Raw genomic sequence first — 22,662 nt, forward strand, 5'->3', positions numbered from 1 at the left:
TATCAATCACTTATATTTATGTTTCTTGCTCTTTTGCTTTGGATACATAAATAAATGCAAAATGAGCTTTGGTGCAGGATAGATGTGACTTAGTCTCAAAGCGTCACTGGAGCATGCATTTATTTCTGTAACATTCATTTCATTTTTCATAGGACAGCTAGTTCATGATGCAGTGCGTGTTGTTTCCTGTAGGGCCTCTGGTCTTAGAAATACTTCTTAATCCAATCAAAGTTCTTTTTCTCTGTCTCTTCATACAGGGTCCTCAGGGAAGGTCTGGGTTGCCTGGATTGCCTGGCACAGATGGACCTCCTGTAAGTAACAGTAATACTGATGTATCAAGTGATTCATGTCTGCTAAACCACTGATGATTGAAACATGTTTCACTGCCTGTTGACTAAAAATTGGACAAAGACCATAACTGATTATCTATCTGCTTACACATTTTGCTTGCTGACATAATTGATACTTGCTAAAATAACTGATAGAAGCATTGTAGCAAAGCTGCATGTTGAATCTGCAGCTCAATCAACTCAAAACACAATCTTTAGATATTTATAACAAACTATAAAAATGAGAGCTATAGTTAATGACACTCATGTCTCTCTATCTGTCACTTTGTACTAATTGTCTGTATTTATTCTACAGGGTCATCCTGGTAAAGAGGGTCCTGCTGGAGAGAAAGGAGCTTTGGTTAGGAAATGCAGTTTTAGGGGGCATTTTAGCAGAATGTGTAGTCGATAAGATTTATATTATGTAATATTATTTCTGTATGGATTATTAATGAAAAAAATATTTTATTTTGTGGTTATGCTAATGCCAGGCAGCTAAAAAGTGGTTAAAATCGCCAATGCAAATTGCTCTCTGATGCAAATGTGTCTTGCAGAGCATTTGGTCTTGATCTTTTAGATGTCTGACCAAAGCAATATTTGTCCCTGACTATGATTTTCTTCTTTTGACTGTTTAATTCAATTTCATATTTAGAAAACATTGTTTGAAAGTATCTCCTCAGTATTTTAGCTGTAAACCTCTTGCAAGGTTACCTCAGCCACAGATATTCGTTGTTTGCTGTACACATTTTGTAATTCTTCAATGTTGTCATTTTCAGGGCCAGCCCGGTCCCCAGGGTCCCATTGGCTATCCTGGCCCTCGCGGTGTGAAGGTAAGGCATTTTTTTGTGTTTGATAGAGATTTATTGATTTGCACTGAGTTTGCGATCTTTGGTTGATCACATGCTCTCTGTCTTACAGGGTGCTGATGGCGTTCGTGGGCTGAAGGGAGGCAAAGGAGAGAAGGTACAAAAAAATTTTTTTAAATGAGGCAAAGGAGAATTTATCCACAGTATCTGCTAGAAGTTAATGCTTGTACTAAGAATCACTGCATTAACACTCACTGGTCACTAAATCTGCATAAAAAGTCCAATAGCCTCTACACATTCTCTCCACTTAAACATCATATCATAAGTGCTGTTTAATCATGCAGAGAAAGTGTCATAACACTTGTTCAAGACACAAATCACTCCATCACCATTCAGTACGTCCAGATTGCAGTTGGCTGTAATTAACAATGTAAAAAAAACTGTTTGAGAATGTAACTCAACTGAGGATGGGATTGATACTCTAGTGCCATCATAACAAGGCTGAGTGTCCAGCCATTTCCATATCCAAATAAATAAGGCATTCGTTGGGTTGACAATGCCATCAGGTGGTCACAAAGTTGCAGAATGCATCATGCACATGTAGGCGAGAGATTCCGACTGATGTTTAGTGACAGAAGGAGAATTCAATCATAAATCAACATTATGGATCATAACGGTTAGCATACCTTTAGATGTTTGCTCACTTTTAGCTGTTAACGCACACTAGGCAAGTGCTGTCAGGTGGTCACAAGTTGCATAAAGCATTATACATGTGTGAAAGATTCAGACTGATGCTTGGTGACAGAGAATGAGAACACTAGATCAACACTGTTTATCATAGCAATTAGCATACATTTAGCTGCTAGCTTATTTTTAGCCATTAGCACACATCTAGCTTTTAGCAGAGGTTTAGACAAATTTATTCCATTTACACAACGTTGTAATTTCTAGACTGAATGAAATCATTGACAGTGTCGCAGTACAGCATTGTTGTCAGCAGGTGGAGATCTAGTACAATGCTAAAGGATTAAAAAGTGCTGTATTTATATGCAGAAGTTATAGCTTCATCACTCTGTATGTTTTCCCTAATGTTTCATCCTGCTTTTCAGGGCGAGGATGGTTTTCCGGGTTTCAAGGGAGACATGGGTCTCAAAGGCGACAGGGTAAATAAACACTGTCTATCTTAATTTTATTCTGTGAAGGACTGCACTGATTGGTTGGATTTCTGTGCATGTTTAGGGTGAGCTTGGATTGGCTGGACCCAGAGGTGAGGACGGACCAGAGGGCCCGAAGGGTCGCGCAGGTCCCAATGGTGAATCTGGACCCCTGGGGCCTGCTGGAGAAAAGGTTCATTGCTTGTTAATTACGGATTACCATTATTAGTTGATTACCAATGCATGGGGCATCAGGAAGTGATGCAGGGTTTGTGTTTGGAATATTAATATCAAATGAGATGTTTGTTTGTCCAGAAATGTTCTTGCACTAATGATCCTTGGCTTGTTTTCCATCAGGGCAAACTTGGTGTTCCGGGATTGCCCGGCTATCCAGGACGTCAAGGGCCAAAGGTATGCACTTTTATTGAACATGACACCTGTACCTGCATCACGACTATTTCACTTATGAGCTAAACAACAACTTGGCTCATTAGCATGAACTAATGCCCTCCTGAGAATGCATTATGCATGCTGCTGCGAGTGAGGCTTTTTTTAAATGAGCAGCTCATGCCAGGATTGTTCCATGTGCTGTTGGGGATGCTGGTCACGCAGGCAGTGAGGAGAAGTCGGAGCACAGATGCCTGTGTCCAACCTCAGCGCCTTTCATCAACAACAGCATCAGCTGTAACAGCAGTACCCAATCTGGCTCAAGCCAGCCCCAAACTAGACCTTAAGTGGCCTTGGAGGTCTGGAGACCTTCTATGACAAATACTGGCGTCAATATAGGCTCTCTGAGTTTTTAGTTTGCTATGTTGCTTGGTAAATTAATATGGAGTGCGCTTCACAGTTATTTATAATTAGTATTTTTTGTGTCCTAAAACATTCTTAAATAAGATAAATATACACGTGAATTAAAATGGCATAAGATAATAAAACATGTTTTCTTAGAATATTACATTTTATTAATGAAAATATATTCTTATGCCGTTGGGAGATTTTTGCTGCATCCAAAAATGTGTACTTTCAGAATTGTGATTTATTTAATGAAGTTCAATTTGAAACTTAATTTCCAACCATTAAAAAGATAGTATAAAGACAGTGTCGAATTCTGTAAATACTATCATTTATTTAATATTTATTTTATTTAAATTTACACTTTTTCCCAGCATTTTTCTCTAAAATTTTCTGCAGACCACTCCTTTTAATATATACTCTATTATTTAAGTACACATATTGGAGGTGTTAGGTTGTCAAAAACCTTGTTCTGTTTGTTTGCACACGCCAGTTGACTCGACACAGGCTCCACCAATGGTGTGAGATTTTGTTTGTCTCATTCACTAATTTTGCAGTTCCTTTTGGTGCTGATAGTTTAGTAGAAATGACATATTTCACCTTTAAGGCTTATCTTGAATTTACTTGAATAAGATGGAATAAAGCCCAGTCCTAGCGGAGGTGCTGACTCTGGTAGTAAATTTACAGTCTCGTAAATCCGCTTCTATTTAGCAGCATTAACGAACAACAGACAAGTGATGCGATCACAAGCACTTTGACATGCCATCATCTCTGGAATGGATTCAAACAGCCTGCCAACTCTCAAATTATCATGAAGTGCACTTTTGAAGACCAGCCATCACTGTCTGAGTGGTTACTGGCGTCAGAATTGTGGCAATTTTTATAGCGTGTCATTGCTTATTCGTCAATGTCTCACCTTTATAGTTTCATAATATGCTTTGTGGTAAATCAAACCTGATTTCTGCAGGAGCCGACTCTGAGGCCTGACCTTAAAATGAATGTGTAAAACAATCTATTGATTTTCTTTCTTGAATGCTTATTCCGCTGCCAGGATTGAGGAACGCGGGTAAGCTGTTTTTAATTTACTGCATTGAAAATAAGAGAAAGAGACAGACAAGAGTTGAGAATGAGAGCGTTTAAGACTCATCAGTAGTGAATCTTAATATGTACTCTGTTTGGATGTTTATCTGACTGAGTGGCCATTTGTTTTCGTCCAACGTCTGGACCTCTGTCCTCGGTGGACCCTGTTGTATTTCCACTCTGACAAGCGATCCATTCCTGATGCTCTCCTGCGCTTAGTCTTGTGCAAACAAAACAAGGAAACTGATAATCGAGATCATCCTTGTTTATCTTGGGATATAGGCTATCATATGCTTTCAAAGTCCATCTTTCAACCGCTGAATTATTCTGAGAAAAAAACTTGCCAACAAAAGGGACAAAGCAGTCTCACAGCTATTTGAAACTCTACAGTGGAAGTAGCAAAGCCAAAGATGCTAATGCTAACAGATTGCAATGGCACGTAAATGTCGGAATCAGTTGGAGAGTCGGGACTCTTGGAGTTCATCCCTCATTAATATGCAGGTCCTGCTGCCTTCTCTTCCTCCCTTAAGTCTTTTTCTTTGATTTGCAGGGTTCGACCGGTTTCTCCGGATTCCCAGGAGCCAACGGAGAGAAAGGAGCCAGGGTGAGATTAATTCTTCCAACCTGCTTTGATTGAAGTGCACGGCGCATTATAACAAACATATGAAAAGGGCTGATTGATTCCTTTTATGAAAGGATCTGTATGACGACTTACAAAAACACAGACACAGAGCACAAAAAGTGCTATGGCTCTGCATACAGTACATCACACTTCTCAAACCCTCAACTGTGCTGACTAAAGAAAACAACTTGAATATTTCCCTCAAGAGAGAGTCTCACCCATTAATTAAATGGGAATCGCTCTTACTTGCAAACAAACCTTGGGTTTGTCTGTTCATGGGGAAAATCTACAACTGTGCCCTAACTGTTTATGATTATTCTTAATTAAATATCAGGTTAGGTGCTATTTCCCCAAGTGATTAGATCCTGCTCATGAGCAGGGAGCATATTGACAGTGTATGTGTATGTGTTTGTGTGCTTCTAATACACTATACCTCATCTGAAACAAATATTGCCATGGGGAAAGGTATCCAATGCTTGTTTTTCACACTGTGCACACTGCCATCTCATCTTGGCAAAAAGAACGGCAACAACTGCAGTGATTGGATTTGCTTTGTGTAGCTATTGAATTCACCCTCAGTTTCCAAACACACTCATTTTTCTTCATTCTTTTCGAAAGGGAGTGGCAGGGAAATCTGGTCCAAGAGGTCAAAGAGGTCCGACGGTATGTACTGTACTGCTTCAGCACTCCCATTGTTATTTAATATTGCTGAACTGAATTATGCAAGTCAAAAAGTCTTAAAAATCCTGAATTTTTAGGGTCCCCGTGGTGCGCGCGGTGTCAGAGGCCCAACAGGAAAGCCAGGCCCTAAGGTACTGCTTCCTTCAGGCTTTGTTTTTGTTCAGTCACTTGCACATTCCTTATGCTTCTCTCTCTCATTATCCAACAGGGCACATCGGGCAACGACGGTCCACCTGGCCCACCCGGTGAGAGAGTAAGTGTCACCCAGAATGCATTGCAGCAAACATTTTTATCCCATCCTTCTATCTCCAGTGAGATGGTGTACGGTGCTCAAACAGGGTGCTTTAGCAGGAAGCGCAGTGAGGATTAGCTCAGCATGTGGGTGTTCTCCAGATAAGAGGACTTACCACCAAACCTGTGTTTCCGTCTGGAAGCTATTATAGATTTATGAAGAGCTCTTGAGCATTAGACCACTGGAAGGCTGTTGTCCAAGGCTCACATCTCTGGAAATCTGATGTTGCACTGTTGATATCTACCAAGAAATCCTGTTCTCGTTTTGCCCTCTATTTTTCAGTGTTTTCCTGTTTATTTATTCTGTTTCTCGGTTTGGAATCTGAAAGGCTTTTAAGCATTTCGGAAGCCTGTCGACTGTTCCTACATTTCTGATATTGCCTTTAAACCATCTGCACTGCTTTGTTGTCGTATTTTCAAGTAAAACAACAGACTTCTCAACAAATACATCTATTTTACTTGTTTTTCAGGGACCTCAAGGCCCCCAGGGTTCCGTTGGTTTCCCGGGACCGAAGGGCCCCCCTGTAAGTATTTGTTTATCTATACTGTTTTAGATGCTGAAAAATGTGCCATTTACAGTATATTTCACTTTGTTTTGTGTTTTAGGGACCACCAGGAAAGGATGGGCTGCCCGGTCACCCTGGCCAGCGGGGAGAAACTGTAAGTGTTTCTGATCACTCACACTTATAGATCACCCAAATAGCCCAAGCGATAACCTATAGCAGACATTACTGATCAGTTATGGGAAGAGAGCATGTTCAGGGACTGAATGAGCCTCTGAGTTATGTGTAAATCTGAAGGAGTTATGGAGGTTATGTCTGATCTAGGCAGAAGCTTTATTAATAATGGCATGGCCCAGTAGGAGATGCTTGTTTATCACATTTAAGGGCAATAAACTTAGTGTGAAGTATCGCAGCTACATTTTGCCTGGGAAATTGTGCCATATAAAATCTATTTTTACTTGATGGTCCACTAGTGGATGATTTTCAGGCCATATTTAATGTGATTGATTGATGTTTCCTAGGGTTTCCAAGGCAAAACTGGCCCACCAGGACCTGGAGGAGTTGTTGGACCACAGGTAGGTTTTTATGTTTTTGCATTTATAAAATTCAAAGACCTTTAACCTGACCATGTTTTGTTTAAGTATTATCTAACATGATCATGGTGAATTTATTCTGACACCGTTTCTCAAATGTTTAAGGTGTCTAAATAATTTAGTTGTTATATAGTTCAGATAAGCAAAAGGTTTGCCTGTTAATCTCACAAATGTGTCTGTAATGGCTTAAAAGGGTCCAACAGGAGAAACCGGCCCTAATGGTGAGAGAGGACATCCTGGACCCCCTGGTCCCCCCGGAGAGCAAGGTCTCCCAGGTGCTGGTGGAAAAGAAGGTGCAAAGGTGAATAACGTCCATGTTTACATGTCTTTCAGCCAGACAGAATATATGGAGGGCAAATATAAACAGAAATAATTGACTGCCTTGTTAGCAATATTTAAGCTTAAATTCTAACCTTTCTTATTGGGAAACTAAAAAAAAAAAAGTTCCTGGCAGACAAGTTCAAAAAGAACTAAAAATGATTTATGACCCCCAGTTATTAATAATAAAATAAAAAGAGCCAGTTGAAATAAGTTTGTAAGACCAACAACTTGTGTCCGTAGCATCCATACTGAAAATTGCTGAATTACCTTTCTAAATGAAGTGTAAATTGTTAATAGACATGGCTTTTAAAAGCTGAAATTAATTTCTGTGAATGTCCAACCTTCCTGTCTCAGTTTCAATCTCTGCCACTTCTAAACAGAGACACTTTAATCAGCTTGATCGGCCCACTTCAGACAGGCTTTCAGACGTGAGTGAACATCCCGGAGGCAGAGTATGCTGACCCCTATCTGAGCGGTCAAAATCAGAGTCTTTCTACAGACATTTTCCTGATTTCGCTCATTAGTTTCCTCTTTTTATTAGCGGAATATGACACTTTCAATGGTCCAATCAGGATGCAGAGACACTAAGGTCAAGTGTAGGTTTTTTAAAAGGCTAAAACAGTGTTAAGCTTTCAAGCAATTTTAAAATTCACTCTTGAGCCCCTCGGGCAGGCATGTCTGATTGCAGTTTACTCTTCGAAGGCACTTGTTGGGCCCTCAAGAAGACACTTTAGGATTCTTACATAATACATGTTTTAGGCAGGCTTGATTTTAATTGTGCTGAAAAATGAACACATCAGTCAATACATCAGAGCTAAAACTTTGTTAACAACAATTAGCTACCAATATTATGCACTATCATTTAGTAATTTGTGCTGTTTTCACAGTGTCCTATTCATAAAATATAAAGATTCCCCCAAAAATGTGAGCTTAAAACTTTGTCTTGGTCCTGCAAATTTTAGCTTCTGTTTGTCAGACCAATGTAATGGACGGATTGTTCGATATCTCTTTGAAAACACGTTTCATTATTAAGAATTTACACACTGCAGTTTTAATCATGCTGTGGAGACAGAAATATTAATTGAATGGACCTGCCAGTGCTAGCGACGGTGGATTTGAAGCTAGCAATAATTCAGGATCATTTCATCAGTTCAGAGCTCATTAGCATCAGCTGAGAATTCATTTAGCGTCATTTTTCTGTTCATTATATTTGAAGCTCAATAAATTATTCAATTGCCAACTGTCTGTCCACAGGGAGATCCAGGTCCTTCGGGCAGTCCAGGAAAAGACGGTCCTCCAGGACTGAGAGGGTTCCCAGGAGAAAGAGGTCTTCCCGGAGTGACAGTAAGATCATTCTCCCATCACGAATAAATCACTGCAATAAATCCTCCTAATCTTAGAGGTAGACTTGGAGTTAGACAGCAGCCCTGGCTTATTACATCCACAGAATTGGACTTCAATACACTCTATGAAGACTTTAATAAGGTGTATAACCTCCAAAAAAGTTAACTTTGCATTGTTCAATGCAGCTGGGTTGTTGTCTTTTGCATGAATTATCTGGCCAGAGAATGATTTCATTGGAAATGTTGGCAATTCGATTTTGGGACACGATGTTATTTGTTCATTGTTGATGTCTGATCTCAAGGTCAGTGGCAGAGACTGGCTCTCCATGCTCTGCCTGATTGTTTTCTTCTGGGGCGATTTTCTCTCTCTCTCTCTCTCTCTCTCTCTCTCTCTCTCTCTCTCTCTCTTAGGACAGCAACAGTCATAACTGAGACCACCGTGTGTGTCTGCCCTTTAGAGAGGCAATCTCAAGCCCTCACTCACAAAACACAACAGCACCTCCATGAGCCCTGAAACACACACACACAAACACACAGAGAGATGCACCTACAAGGATGTTCATGAAGCATACACAACTACTTAGTAATTTCTATTAGTTTCATATTAGTTTAAAAGTGTAGTTTATAGAACCAAAAGTTAATTTACATGGATTCACAAATTTCTTTACCTACACACACACACATGAGAGCTTTTGTCAGTGCTTTGATCTTTACTGTTCCCCAGTTGACATCTGTCTTGCGAGAGAAAAAGAGGCCAGTAAATATAAATCATTTAAAAACCCAGTATGTTATTTTTTTTTTGTCTTTTTTTCAATAAAAATAAAAATAAAAAGGGGTCCATACAACTTGTGCACTATTTCAAGTGAGGAACAGACTAAAGTTAGTCATAATCTAGTTGTGTGACAACTCTTGAACCAAATATGGCATACATGGTACAGGTTGGATATCAGTAACATCAAGCATCTTTGGCATGGCTTCAGAAGATGGAGACTTTTTAATAAAGAAAACTTTTTGACATATGCACTGTGTTTATAGGGCTTTTTTTTTACTTTTTGGGACTTGACAGCAAATCTATGTAAAGATTCTTTCAAAATCAAAGTTTTCAGCAACATAAGAGTATTTTCATTTTTTGGTTAGCTATTCCCTTTAAGAAAAAGCTTCAAATACTGTTGGTGAAATCTGAGAGCTGCATGAGATCGGCATATCTGTATATATTTATGAAACTGCAGAATAGAAGTTCACAGGAATTCATTAGAGCATTATCCTTTCATGATTTTGTATTTCCCACAGTGTTCCAGGTAATATTTAAAGCAGTTACATTTATGAGCAAGAATAAGAGCAGAAATAGAGTCATTATGATCCTTGACTCAAAATAATAATTCATCTAAATAGGAGTTTTGCCATTTCAAAAATCACTGACCCTCACGCTGTTTCTTTGTTTTATGTAATCTCTAAGGAGATTTTTTTCTGATGTTTGCTAGTGATGTTTCGCAACTTTCTAAACAAAGACATACAGTGACCAAGCTCCAAAAAGCACAAGACCCAATGGGATTTGTGTGCTATATACCAATATTTCTAAAGCCATATGATATCATTGTTTAAAAAACAGTCTGATATTTATGCTATAGTTCTCAAATCTCTTTCACGCTTCCATAGATTCAAACTAAGCATAAGAGATGCCTAAAACTAGGTTTCATGTCAATAATGAAGGCAAACACTATTGGTTTTCAACACATGCAAGTACTGAAGTTCGAAAAAGCACAACTATGAGCACTTTCAGTGTGGATTCTCAAAAGCTTTCAATGTGAAATCCTCCTTATGTTTCGGTCATATTGTGTGGTAGATGTATTATCTCAGTTATGAGCTACAGACAGATTTGTTTCCTCAGGCCAGGTGCACTTAAACCTACAGTACATGTTTATATCTGGCTTGGAGCATCAATAGAAGCCATGCTGGATAATGCTCAAGAGAAAATATCTAATGCTGACACTTTGATATGAACCTTCTTGTTAGGGCTATTTACCCATTCATATTTTGTTCTTCTTTCTCTTTTGCTCTCTGCAGGGTCCATCTGGTTTGAAAGGAGCCGAGGGCCCTCAGGGCCCCCCTGGTCCTGTTGTAAGTACTCTGTTTCCATGGTTTCCCATCATTCAGTGTGAGTAGCTTATTCTCCCAAAAGCAACATTCAATATTTAGGAATCTTTGAGAGGGTTGAGGAAGTGGTCAGGAGGATCTAAGGCTCAAAAACACCATTAAGGATTTTAAAAGTGTTCTTTGCTACCGAACACATGCACAAACAAAGAAGAGCACACTGCTGATCCATACTCTCAATAAATGAGAGATACTGAACCAGACAGTTGGATCAGTGTCTCTCAAAATTCCTCATGCAGTGGCATTAGCTAACACTAGAGGGTGTGATGTTGACCACCAGAGTGTCTCGAGATAAATTAACAGCACCCGTTTGTAATTACCTCCTCTTGGCATTTTATACCATAGCTGTTTCATTAGATTTCATGTGACGGTCATGGCGTTGAATGTCCTCAAGAGTTTCTCGAATTAAAACCACATTCTTTTCTTTACCGATTCATTTCTCTTAAGAAAACAAAAAGATAAGTATTGTCACCCTATAATTGCTCTTTTTCAGGCCTTGACAGTGTGCTGCCAGATTAGAATGGATGGATGAAAAGTCATTGAGGAGTCTTAAATTCAGCTGTGTCAGTCCGATAAAGGATACATTTGCATTTGTATGAAGATGCAGGGGTCTACAAATTAAACCACGTTTAGAAAGCGAGATAAGAAGTCTAAGGGCATGTTCGCCCACTAAGAGTAGATTTGTCGCCCAACAGAAAGTATTTTTTGTTCTTTCCCCTCTTAGCTGTCGCTGTGCCGTACTGATTGTATAATACTCTCCGCACTCTTGTACGGAAGCTTGTTGCACTGGTTAGTCGCAGTGCATTGCACAGGTTGTTTGAGCAATTTCATCCTAATTTGCTGAAGACCTTCTGTACTGCCCCAGTGCAATGACTTAATTAGCAGTGTTTGCAAAGGCAAAGATCACTTTCAGGTGAATAAACTGTCCCGCATTGTTTGTGCCACAGACATATGATACTACAAATGCATTAGCTTGTTCAGGTAAGTTTTAAGACTTAACGAGTTTTAAACGGGTACTAAATCCCATAGTGTTGCATTTAGAACACGCAGAACACCGTATAAAAAAATGGGTATACAGTATAAGAAAGAACATGTGCAATCACACATTCCATTTTAAGCTTAGGAGCCGAGACATGTGTCCCGGCCATTTAACAGTGGTACAATAATTATGTTGACAAGACATACCGTCTCCGTTCCCTCCTCCGGGGAACCAGGGTTAAATACGTAACCTTTACAAAGAGCTAGCTTTCTAAGTTTCTATGGAGTTATTTATGCAGTCGACAGAAGAAACAGTCTGGAAATTGTCTGAAATGTCTTGATTTTTGGGGTTAGAGCAGAATCATTCATAAGCAAAAGCTCCACATGTTGATTTTCAGCACTAACAATACATCCTTAAAAAGATGTGGTTTGGTGATCGTTTTGGAGAAACCAGTTGAATCCTTTATACATGACTAATACATGAGGTACGCTAGATTTTTAGAAGCATATTAAAGCTGCAGTCGGTAAATTTTGACGCTCTAGTGGTTAATAAACAGAACTGCTTGCGTCTTGCAGAAGAACATTGTAGCCGGAACTACTTCTCTCTGTTTATGTCTATGAAGAATTACAAAGGTACTGGGTTACTCCGCCGCGGTACCCCCGAAGCAATCTAAAATAGTCCGAATATAAACACTTATTATAGGTGCACCCTAGTGATTCAGGACAAGCTAAAAACACGGTTTGGAAAATGGATTCATTGTGTACTCGCTTATTATATACATTTTTCTACATTTTGAACACAAACAAAGTTACGGACCGCAGCTTTGATTGGTTGATTTCCTACCGGGAGCGATGCATTTCTGCAAATGGCAATAGGAGCACTGGGAGGAGCCAGACGAGCTTGATTTTTTTCACAGATTAGCTGTCTCATATTCTACTGTCAGGACATAATGACAGGTTTAACAAATATGTAAAAAATATATTTTTACAAAAGTTACCTCCTGCAGCTTTAATGTAGTAAATGCTTCAGTAAATCAGACTTGTATAGCATGTATGGAGTATCTAAATGTCAAATATGTTAAATCACTCTTTGTCACAGGGTTCCCCTGGTGAGAGAGGAGCAGCAGGACCTGCTGGCCCCATTGGGTTGTCTGGACGTACTGGACCTCAGGGACCCCCGGGACCTGCTGGAGAGAAGGGTTCACCGGTAATTATACTGATTAGATACAATGATAATCAGTTTGTGTTTCTCATATTACATAAGACATTTATGAGTGACGGTGAATAGTTTAAGGTTTCTTACAGCATAGTAACCACATAGCCTCCACCTTAGCGCTATTTATATCTTTTATCACATGTCTTTGTTCAGGGAGAGAGAGGTCCTCCAGGTCCAGCCGGTCGGGATGGAGTACAAGGTCCAGTTGGTCTGCCAGGGCCAGCAGGACCGCAGGGTCCACCTGGAGAAGATGGTGACAAGGTTAATAGCAATTTTGATTCATGTTAATACATTTAGACAGTAGAGAGGGGACACATTAAATTACCAAAACTAGATGATACATTAATACAATGCTTCTCTTGATGTGTCAGTTAACACAGAACATTCAAAGCCACCACTGCGGGACTGTAATGGATTGCACTTTATCTTAACTTTCCTACTGATTAAATAGAATTTTTCCATCGTCACTTCTAAACCTTCATTGCACCGCGAAAAATCAAGTCAAGTAAAATCAGTCAAATTAAATAGCTTTCAGAGAATGTATCTATCTTATCCTACTAGCAAACAGTTTTTACAAAAAAAAAATTTCCTTTTAAAAAACTATTTGCCAGTGAGGTATGAAAGAAAAATACATTTAGTTCAAGAAATGTCTTGTGTTGTGTCTCGAGTATTTATTTTATTATTCTATTTTTTTTTTGTTTGTTTTAAAGATTCTACTAGAACACAAGAAAATCATTTCTCTCCTATCACTCTAGTATATCTCACATCTCTTCCCAGAATTCCTCGCCCTCACTTTTTGGACAGCGATCATTCTTCATCGTCACAAACACACACACTGCACAGCCGTCTGAAACGCATGCCTATCTCTCAGTCGCTCTCCCCTGCCGCCAATCCATCATCATCAGCAGCAAAGGCGGACTATAACCAAATTAGCGCAGGGTACCATAAACGTTGTCTCTCCATAGGTATCCTCTAACAAGCTTCATGGGTTTACGTGCCAAGAATATGTTGTAGAAATGCTTTATCTGTTTTTTTTCAGAGGAAATGTTTATGATTCATTTACAGTAAAACTTCATGCAGATCTAACGGCATATCTTTTACTGCACAGTAAACGGTTTACTTCAACATGGAGATTCTTTCAGTTATATTCACCAGTCTTTGATTTATGCATTTTATAGTTTTAAAAAGGTAAAATGGATTTTGCCTGACTGACTTTAAAACTCTTGCAGGGAGAGGTGGGCGAACCAGGCCAGAAGGGAAGCAAAGCTGACAAAGGTGAACAGGTGAGTAAATTAGATGACATTGATTCTTCTAATGAAAAAAAAAAAAGACATTCAATATAATTATTTTGTGTTGTCCTTGCTGGTTGCATGCAACAACAAACATACAGCACAAGCAGTAGTCTGATTCACAAATTAATGAGTTCTACAAACCAGTTCTTTTAATTAATTGGTCTAAAAGAATCATAAATCAGTCCAGTCAGTCCATGCTATGTCTAACTCGAAATTACTTAGCTAAAAGGATTTATTCCAGCAAAAGTGCTAGAAGTGTCAGCAGTTGAATGTTTGAGAATACAAAATGGTTGAATTCTAGTGCATTCCCATCTCTTAGTACAGCTCTGTTGTTCTGATCACCTTCTTCATTGCATTGTCCACTAGGGTCCACCAGGTCCACCCGGTCTTCAGGGACCTATGGGAGCTCCTGGACCTGCTGTACGTCTTGACTACACATCCAGAATCATCTCATCAATTATTGCTGTCATTTTGAATTGCATAAAATGCATTGCAACTCTGATTTACAGTATGACTATTTCAGGGAGCTGATGGTGAACCGGGTCCTCGTGGACAGCAGGGTATGTTTGGACAGAAGGGAGATGAAGGATCCCGTGGCTTTCCTGGACCTCCTGGTCCCATTGGTCTGCAGGTGAGTGCAAATGACGGCCAAAATATGAGCTAACATTTTTATTTTGTGTAGAACTGAGTTCCCAGTCCCATGGTAACTCAGACTAATGCTGCACAAACAACATTAACTGGTGGCCCTGGGCTGTAGGTGCACTGGGAGGTGTTTGAGATGTGAATTGATTTCCTTTTGATTCCCCCTCTGCTGGAATCGCCCTGTGAATAAGTACAGACTCAGAACAGACATGCACGAGCAGGGTCCATTGCATTAACAATTTCAGTTTGGGTTTGCTGGTGGTATAATAGCTGCAGTTTTTATTATTATATTTATGCAATCAGATATATTCAAACATATGTATTTATTTTCTATTATTGACTTTAAAATCTAACATTAGATAATCTGACTTTATTCATACCAATTAGGCAATAAAAAAGATTGCATATTATGTTAGATAGCCTCGTGGGCAGTGCGCTAACATACAGCACGCTTCGAGCATCCTAAACTTTTATCTTTACTGATCCCACCCCCCTCTCTCTCTCTCACTTTCCTGTCAACGTACTGTCACAATAAAGGCTATAAAATGCAAAAAAAAAAAAGTCTTTAAAATATTGCATGTAACTCCACAGCTCCACCATTTTTGCCTCATATGCAGTTTTGCATATATTTTGTGTTAAACTCATATATACAGTAACATTCTGAAAAATTATTTCATTTAAATACAGTAATATTATTATAATTTAAAATAAATGTATTCTCTTTTAATATATTTTAAAATATAATATATTTCTGTGATAGCAAAGCTGAATTTAAACTATTTTATTATAATTATAAAATTATAAAAAAAAAAAAAATAGTTTTTTAATTGGTTTATTTTAGTGTTAGCAAATATAGTTTAGTTGCCATGTTGTGTACCATACAAATCGGCGTTCATATAAGGTTTGACTAGTAAACACTGTATTTGTAGAAGACTTATATAAATCATCTTATCTCTCTTTTAATTTGATCATATTATGATTGGAAGCCTCAAGGTTCTGCCATTCCTCTATCCATCAATTAGCGGATTCCTCTGAAGGCGAGTCATCACTGTAATGGAGTAGCATCGACTGCTCCTGTAGTCCTCGAATGCCACCAAATCTCGGAGCCATCTGATTCAATTGAGTTTTAATTGGGCGTAATGCACTTCCATTTGGATTTTATTAATTGCATTTAGTGACCCGGTCCAATAGACATTAGAGCAGTGAACACACACCCTTAAGGGCTTTAACGGGTATTTATGTTAATGGTCTTTGAATAATGGCTTCTGCCTGATGAGATCTCTTACCAGAGCGAGAATCAGTCAGTGAGAATGTGTTGGTCTGCCAAGTCTGCAGGGCATGTGGGTATTGGGCGAGTAAATATCAGACAAAATTAGACTTTAGATGTCCTCACTCCTGACATGTCACAGCTAACGAAGAAACACCTTTGAATGAGCAGCCCCTGAAGTCAAAGCAATTAGGGAGTAAATGTCATGGATCAAACATGCATGATCCCGGGGTCACATGTCTAGCTTGTTTATTCTTCTGCACAGATTTGTTTTACCCGAGGTCTCTGATGATTAAGTGTTTTGCAATTCCTTAAAACACAAATACTTCCCTGCTTACCTTCACTGATGGATGTTTCACCTTTTCCAGTGGGTAAAACATTTAATTAGCCATTAATTAAGCTGAAAAACGCCATTAATTTTTCAGCTAGCCCCTTAGCAGAGAGCAGCATCAAATACAATGTTGCTGCACACTGCTGCCCGTCTAACTTCTTTTTGGTGGCCCATTTATTACCTATAAGTCCTAGGGAGTAATAGTGGTTTGATGGGGGACGTGTCCTTCCCCAAATGTTCAAATGAAACTTGTGATGACTTTCTGTGCTGGATAAAATACCTTTCATATTCTTCTTAATGTTAAATGTCCTCTATGTTTTTCACCTCTCGCTATTTGCCACCTTTGAAAAGGTGACAAACAATATAGTGTTCACATTGAACATGAGCTAAAAATCTAACAAAGGATATTAACTGCTTTCTTAGATTTCAAGATGACAGTGAAACTCAATAAACACTCCCGCATTCCGCCTCTGCCTCTTCCATTTGCCATATGGTCCTTTTGGCTTCCTCTGCCAATTCTGAAATGAAGCATTATTGCTGTCCTCCGGTAACTGCATCTGAGCCTGATTATTCTTCTCTTTTCATCAGAGGGCCCATTTTGGCCCATTTTTGCCTCACAGCAACAGTGTGACTTTGCAGATTTGTTTGCACAGTTGCTGATGTCAGTGTAGTATAGTATATAAAAATATGGACATTTATATTATTATAAATGCACATAAATACAAGAATATTCATTTGTTTTTTCACAGGGTCTTCCTGGACCACCTGGTGAGAAAGGAGAAAATGGAGACGTTGGCGCTATGGTAAGATGTTTTAACCAATTATTAACTATAGTTGTACGTTTTTATTTATTTATTTTCAACTGCCTTTGACACAACTTATAATGTAAATGTGAAATAAATGAATACAGGGAAAAAAAATTGCTAATCAAGCTTTTAAGGGTTCGGTTTATTCTTGTGTTATTTGGTTTTTAATTTTATTTTGCCTTAATTTAATTTAATTTTATTAATTGTTTTAACCTACATCTATTAGTAAAGTCTCATTTGTCTCTCTTCTTGTTTCATTGCAGGGTCCCCCTGGCCCACCTGGTCCCAGAGGTCCTCAAGGTCCTTCTGGTGCTGATGTAAGACTATCACTCAACATTGAACATTTTTTTCCCATCTGCAAATCCATTAAATTACACCACTTTAACTAAATGGCTTTAGCGTTAATGGTTTTCACGTATGCCTCTTCACAAATCGACTTTTTTATTGAAGGGTCCACAAGGTCCTCCTGGTGGAATAGGAGGAATGGGATCTGTGGGTGAGAAGGTAAGAATAGTCCCAGCTCCAGTGTTTATTCCCGGAAATATGGTGTCTATGGTCCTGTTTCAAATCTCTGTTAAAGACTTCATTCATTTATTATTCGTGTCAAACCTTTGTCTGAATTAGTACAACAAAACGATTAATGCCTACATTAACACAGTTCTGAAAATACCCCTCCATTTCACTGCTGTTTGGCAGGCCCACAGGCCATCAATATTTAATGCTGTGGCTGGCTATGGAGATGAATTTAGAATATGTAACAGGTCACCATGATGTTACATCCATTAGAAGCCAAATGTTATGTCCACTACAGCCCAGACCATATAAGCTACGAAACAACCAGGAAATAGCATGCAGCTTTATTTAGCGAACACTACATATGATTTAATTCCATTAGCGTCTACTTGACATCTCTGATCTTCAATCATAAGGCAAATCAACAAAATGGCAGTGCTACTAATTGTCTAAATTTGAAGAAACTAGAATTACCTTTTCAAATGGAAGTTTAACTTTAACTTCAGTATGATTATTTGCACTTTACCTAGTAGAAAGCTGTAAATTCTGTCTTTTCGAGTTGAATGGAATATTGTTAATATTTTACAGTACAATTATATGGTGTTGTGCAATACCTTAACTAGTAATATCCTTAACAGGGTGAGCAAGGAGAAGCTGGAAACCCCGGACCTCCTGGTGAGCCTGGACCTGGGGTAAGTAAAGTTTTCACAAGAAACCTGTGTGGTGGTGCGCGTAATCACTTCCTGTAAGCTTCTCGGGCTCTATTGATTGTCTCAAATTAAGCGGCCACACTAAGTAAGTCGCTAAATTGCAGTAATGATTCCAATAAAGGTCTTTCCTCTCATCATATAATGAATTGCTTAATACAGTGACATTTGAAATACAATATTGTTCACACTGTTGATAGGTTACTTCATATCATGAAAAATCTAATTTCCCTTGAACTTTTAGAATAAAGGTGTGATGTAAAAAATATATATATATATATATATATATATATATATATATATATATATATATATATATATATATATATATATATATATATATATACTGTTACTCAAAATGCCCTTTTATGGAAAGTAAACTTGAAAAAAAGCAGCTTCATTTCTTAAATTTTTGACACCAGAAATACATAAACCTGTGACTTGTCCATTAACACATTAGCAATGCCTGGTTGGTGTTCAGAAACCTTTGTGCCACAAAAACCTTGAGTAACATTACAAGTGGATATCAGAGGAAAAATCAGTTGACTAAAGCTAAAAAGTCAACTTTTTGTTATTTATGGAATATCTAAATTTGTAGACTGAAATTCAGCCTGTCAAAATTCTAACCTGTCAATACTGACATAATTGGCTGATTAACTTTTGAATTGCTATATCAAAATGTAGAGCATGGCTGCACTCATTGTTCTCAGGGTGCTTTTGCTCATGGAGTGCCTCGGGGCTCTTTATTCGGCCCTTTCATCTTTATTATATATGCTGCAGGGCCCAAAAGGTGAGAGAGGAGAGAAAGGTGAAGCTGGTCCACCTGGTGCTGCTGGACCTGCAGGTCCCAAAGGACCCCCTGGAGATGATGGACCCAAGGGTAATCCTGTAAGTATAGCTGGCATGAGATCTTGTTCATGTATAAGGCATGAAATGTTAGAAGCCGCTACAACAGTGAGGTGAGCCTTACTGAAAAAAAAAACTATTTTAGATGGATTATGCTTATTAAATAAGAGAAAAGAGAACTGAAGTGAAGTGACATGACGTGTTGTCAAGTATGGTAATGCATGCTCAGAATTTGTGCTCTACATTTCACCCATCCAAGTGCACACACACAGTAGTGAACACACACACACACCCAGAGCAGTGGGCAGCCATTTTTGCTGCAGTGCCCGAGGAGCATTTGGGGGTTTGGTGCCTTATTCTAGGGTCTCACCTCAGTCGTGGTATTGAGAGTGGAAGAGAGCACTGTACATTCACTCCCTCCACCAACATTTTCTGCCAGACCTGAGACTCGAATCTGACATCTTCAGGTTACAAGTCTGACTCTTTAACCATTAGGTCACAACTGACCCAAATATGAGACTTCCTCCTCTAATTAGAAATTATTAAAGCATTATATGTGTCCAAGATGAATAAAAGATTGTAATTCATTTGAAATGTTACTGTGACTTCAACTGATAAATTTAGTTTTGTAGGTCCTAATAACTGTTAAGGAAATTAAGTACATACGTACAGTAAAATAATTTAGTGTTTAAGTTATTCACACATCACTCTGTTAAACCCGTGTTTTCAATCTGCTAATATAGGGCCCTGTTGGTTTTCCTGGAGACCCAGGTCCACCCGGTGAGCCAGGTGTTGCTGTAAGTGCCAAAATCCATCACTAAAAGCCCTGTAAATTATTATTTGTATTTTAATTTATTTTTTTAATGGTCTGATATGACTCTTTGCAGTGTAAAAAGTCATAGTCAAACTAATTTGCCTCTGAAATGTTGTCTATTAAATTATCAGGGAACAGATGGAGGCCCAGGAGAAAAAGGAGAGGATGGAGAGTCTGGTCAACCTGTAAGTATTAACAATACTTAGGTGGAATACCTTTGACTATATTTTACTAAAAAGTTACATTTTTTAATTATTTGTTTGTCTTCCAATACAATTTCCTGATGAATGCATTAAATTGCAGAGCATTGTTTTCACATCTAACATAAGTATATATAAAGTACAGATAGATAAATAAACTGTTGTTTGATATATGGAAGTCAAACATAATTGCCTAAGCCTAATAAACTGCAGTCCTTATTAACATTTATTACAGTAATTTGGATATTCCAGTGCGAGGAAATTGTTTAATTTACCGTTAAATTCAATGTATCTGAATCTGCAGGTTTACAAATGTGAGTGTCTCACAGAGACCCATTTATAAGCTACACTTCTATGAAAATTTAATGAGGGGAGGTTTGTTTTGTGCAACAAACTTTCACAGAAATGCTTACAGCTTCCCTTCTCTGATTAGAAGTTTATCATTTTAGAATCAAATCAATCACACAGCTGAATAATTTTGTCAAATTGTATCCGTCCAACATTAGCATGCTTTTGAAACCCCAGTGTCTCTTAATTGAGTTCAGTGAATTCCACAAAATTATAAAAGACAGTTTAGTTATGAAAAGTTTAGTTTTAGACCTAAAGTCTATTATCTATAATGGGCTTGGTTCAGTTGTGTTGTTTTTGTTTCAGTTTCTTCCTTCACTCTGTTACAGGGACCTCCTGGTCCTTCTGGAGAAGCTGGCCCACCTGGACCTCCTGGCAAAAGAGTATGTATAGTCTTCATCACTATTATATTTTAAGCAGCATCCATTTAGTATATTGATCAGGTATTTTTGACATGGAAAACAAGCCTTCTTAATGATCAATATTTTGTATTTTCCAAGAAATAGACAAAATACTCTTTCTCACTCAGAATGGAACAAATAAACTTATACTAATATTGATTTATCGATTGAAGATCCTGACCTCTGCAAAACAGTCACATTTTTGTTTAAAGACATCAGCACAGATGATCGCTGGTTTTCACCCAGGGTCATACTATTCAACAGCAAAGCGATAAAAAAGAAAGTCCTTCAAAGGATGGTGAATAGTGCATAGTAAATTATCAGACTGAAATCGAAAACAGCGTTTAAATGGCATCAGAGCCAGAACTCATTTCCTCCACTGCAGTCTGACATCTCTCTCAGGATGAAAGAAGAAAATCAGTCCAGACGTTATATTGATCCCAGGCCTGTTTGAGTGACAGCGATGAGGGGACGGCGTTGTAAAGGATGTCACTGAGGAAGAGGAAATATAACTGTCACATTTGGGACAGGAATTCAAAATCCTCTCCCACTGCAACATCAAGAGACATTTGTTCTGCCAAATGATACCCCATTGCCTTTCAGAAAATAGTTGTTTCGCCAGTCACCAAATTAGTACATATTTTTTGCGGAAGGAAAAAAAGTTAACTTTTTTAAATTTAGATTGTATTAAGGTGTTTTTCACAGCACACTATCAAACCAGCAAGTGATATATCAGTAGTTCCCTTTGTCTTGTAATATCAATTTTGCTGCATTTACACTGAACTTGCATTCGACCCTTTGTGTTCTTGATGCATAAACTCATATAATTGTATTTTACATTTATTTAGCACGTTTTAATGTGGAAAGCACTAAAATATTTATCTTTAAGCTCTTATCCTTAGTTTTATTTGAAGTGAACCTATTTTATGTAACTGGCAGTGGTTGATTGACAGGTTAGGGTTAGGGTTAGGTTAGGGTTAGGGTTAAAACTGGTCAAATCAGTTTTAACCAGATCAGCTAGAACAGATTTTAGTACCAAGTATAAATAACTGCTGTACCCCCATAGTAGTACTTTGGAGTCTCCAGGGGTCACAGATCCTCTTGTGAAGACTCTTACTATATGGCAAACAGCCCTGGTTGTATTTTAGTAGCCAGCCCTAGCAACACTGTGCTATCCCATTATTCCTCTGTAAAGCTTTATGGCATCTCTTTGCACACACACATCCATTATTCATGCAAAATGTAGAGAAAACACCACTCGCTTTCCCAGTTTGCTTGATGGAGCTCTCCCTGGAAAAATGATATACTCTATCAGCATACACGGATAGTAATGGCTGATGGACTGTGGCTAGAGAAACTGCCATTTCATCATCAAAGGTGTTTTAATCCTGCAAGAGGAAGACGCTCGCAGGAAGACTCATCTTGTAGAGTTAAGTCTCCTGCATCAATAATTCCGGCTAGAGCTTATTTTGGATCAAACACAGAGACGTTCTGCTTTCTCAGCATTTTGCCGACCGTGGTTGGAAATAAATATGGAGATTCCTTTGCTTATTCTCTCTCTTTTGTTTCTTGCCCTCTGTTCAGTCTTGGACCCAAGAGACAGTCCCTAGACTATTAACTATCTTGAGAATTATT

At 38.4% G+C, this 22,662-nt stretch overlaps 1 protein-coding gene across 5 annotated transcripts in view; it reads left to right on the top strand.

Annotated features, from left to right (window-relative positions):
• The window catches only part of LOC127946467 (collagen alpha-1(XI) chain), a 61,685-nt gene that overhangs the window by 29,144 nt on the left and 9,879 nt on the right, over positions 1-22,662 (top strand). For all 5 annotated transcript variants that reach the window (XM_052543061.1, XM_052543059.1, XM_052543062.1 and 2 more), the window contains 30 exons: positions 258-311; positions 646-690; positions 1,106-1,159; positions 1,248-1,292; positions 2,245-2,298; positions 2,375-2,482; positions 2,647-2,700; positions 4,712-4,765; positions 5,402-5,446; positions 5,542-5,595; positions 5,673-5,717; positions 6,226-6,279; positions 6,362-6,415; positions 6,780-6,833; positions 7,045-7,152; positions 8,427-8,516; positions 10,580-10,633; positions 12,744-12,851; positions 13,014-13,121; positions 14,090-14,143; positions 14,519-14,572; positions 14,676-14,783; positions 17,142-17,195; positions 17,462-17,515; positions 17,649-17,702; positions 18,350-18,403; positions 19,199-19,306; positions 20,008-20,061; positions 20,210-20,263; positions 20,956-21,009. In XM_052543061.1, coding sequence (XP_052399021.1) covers positions 258-311; positions 646-690; positions 1,106-1,159; positions 1,248-1,292; positions 2,245-2,298; positions 2,375-2,482; positions 2,647-2,700; positions 4,712-4,765; positions 5,402-5,446; positions 5,542-5,595; positions 5,673-5,717; positions 6,226-6,279; positions 6,362-6,415; positions 6,780-6,833; positions 7,045-7,152; positions 8,427-8,516; positions 10,580-10,633; positions 12,744-12,851; positions 13,014-13,121; positions 14,090-14,143; positions 14,519-14,572; positions 14,676-14,783; positions 17,142-17,195; positions 17,462-17,515; positions 17,649-17,702; positions 18,350-18,403; positions 19,199-19,306; positions 20,008-20,061; positions 20,210-20,263; positions 20,956-21,009 — 1,944 coding nt within the window. The remainder of the gene's footprint in view (positions 1-257; positions 312-645; positions 691-1,105; positions 1,160-1,247; positions 1,293-2,244; positions 2,299-2,374; positions 2,483-2,646; positions 2,701-4,711; positions 4,766-5,401; positions 5,447-5,541; positions 5,596-5,672; positions 5,718-6,225; positions 6,280-6,361; positions 6,416-6,779; positions 6,834-7,044; positions 7,153-8,426; positions 8,517-10,579; positions 10,634-12,743; positions 12,852-13,013; positions 13,122-14,089; positions 14,144-14,518; positions 14,573-14,675; positions 14,784-17,141; positions 17,196-17,461; positions 17,516-17,648; positions 17,703-18,349; positions 18,404-19,198; positions 19,307-20,007; positions 20,062-20,209; positions 20,264-20,955; positions 21,010-22,662) is intronic.

The sequence above is a fragment of the Carassius gibelio genome, chromosome A24 (genome assembly GCF_023724105.1).
Source record: "Carassius gibelio isolate Cgi1373 ecotype wild population from Czech Republic chromosome A24, carGib1.2-hapl.c, whole genome shotgun sequence".
In the NCBI taxonomy this organism is placed as follows: Eukaryota; Metazoa; Chordata; class Actinopteri; order Cypriniformes; family Cyprinidae; genus Carassius; species Carassius gibelio.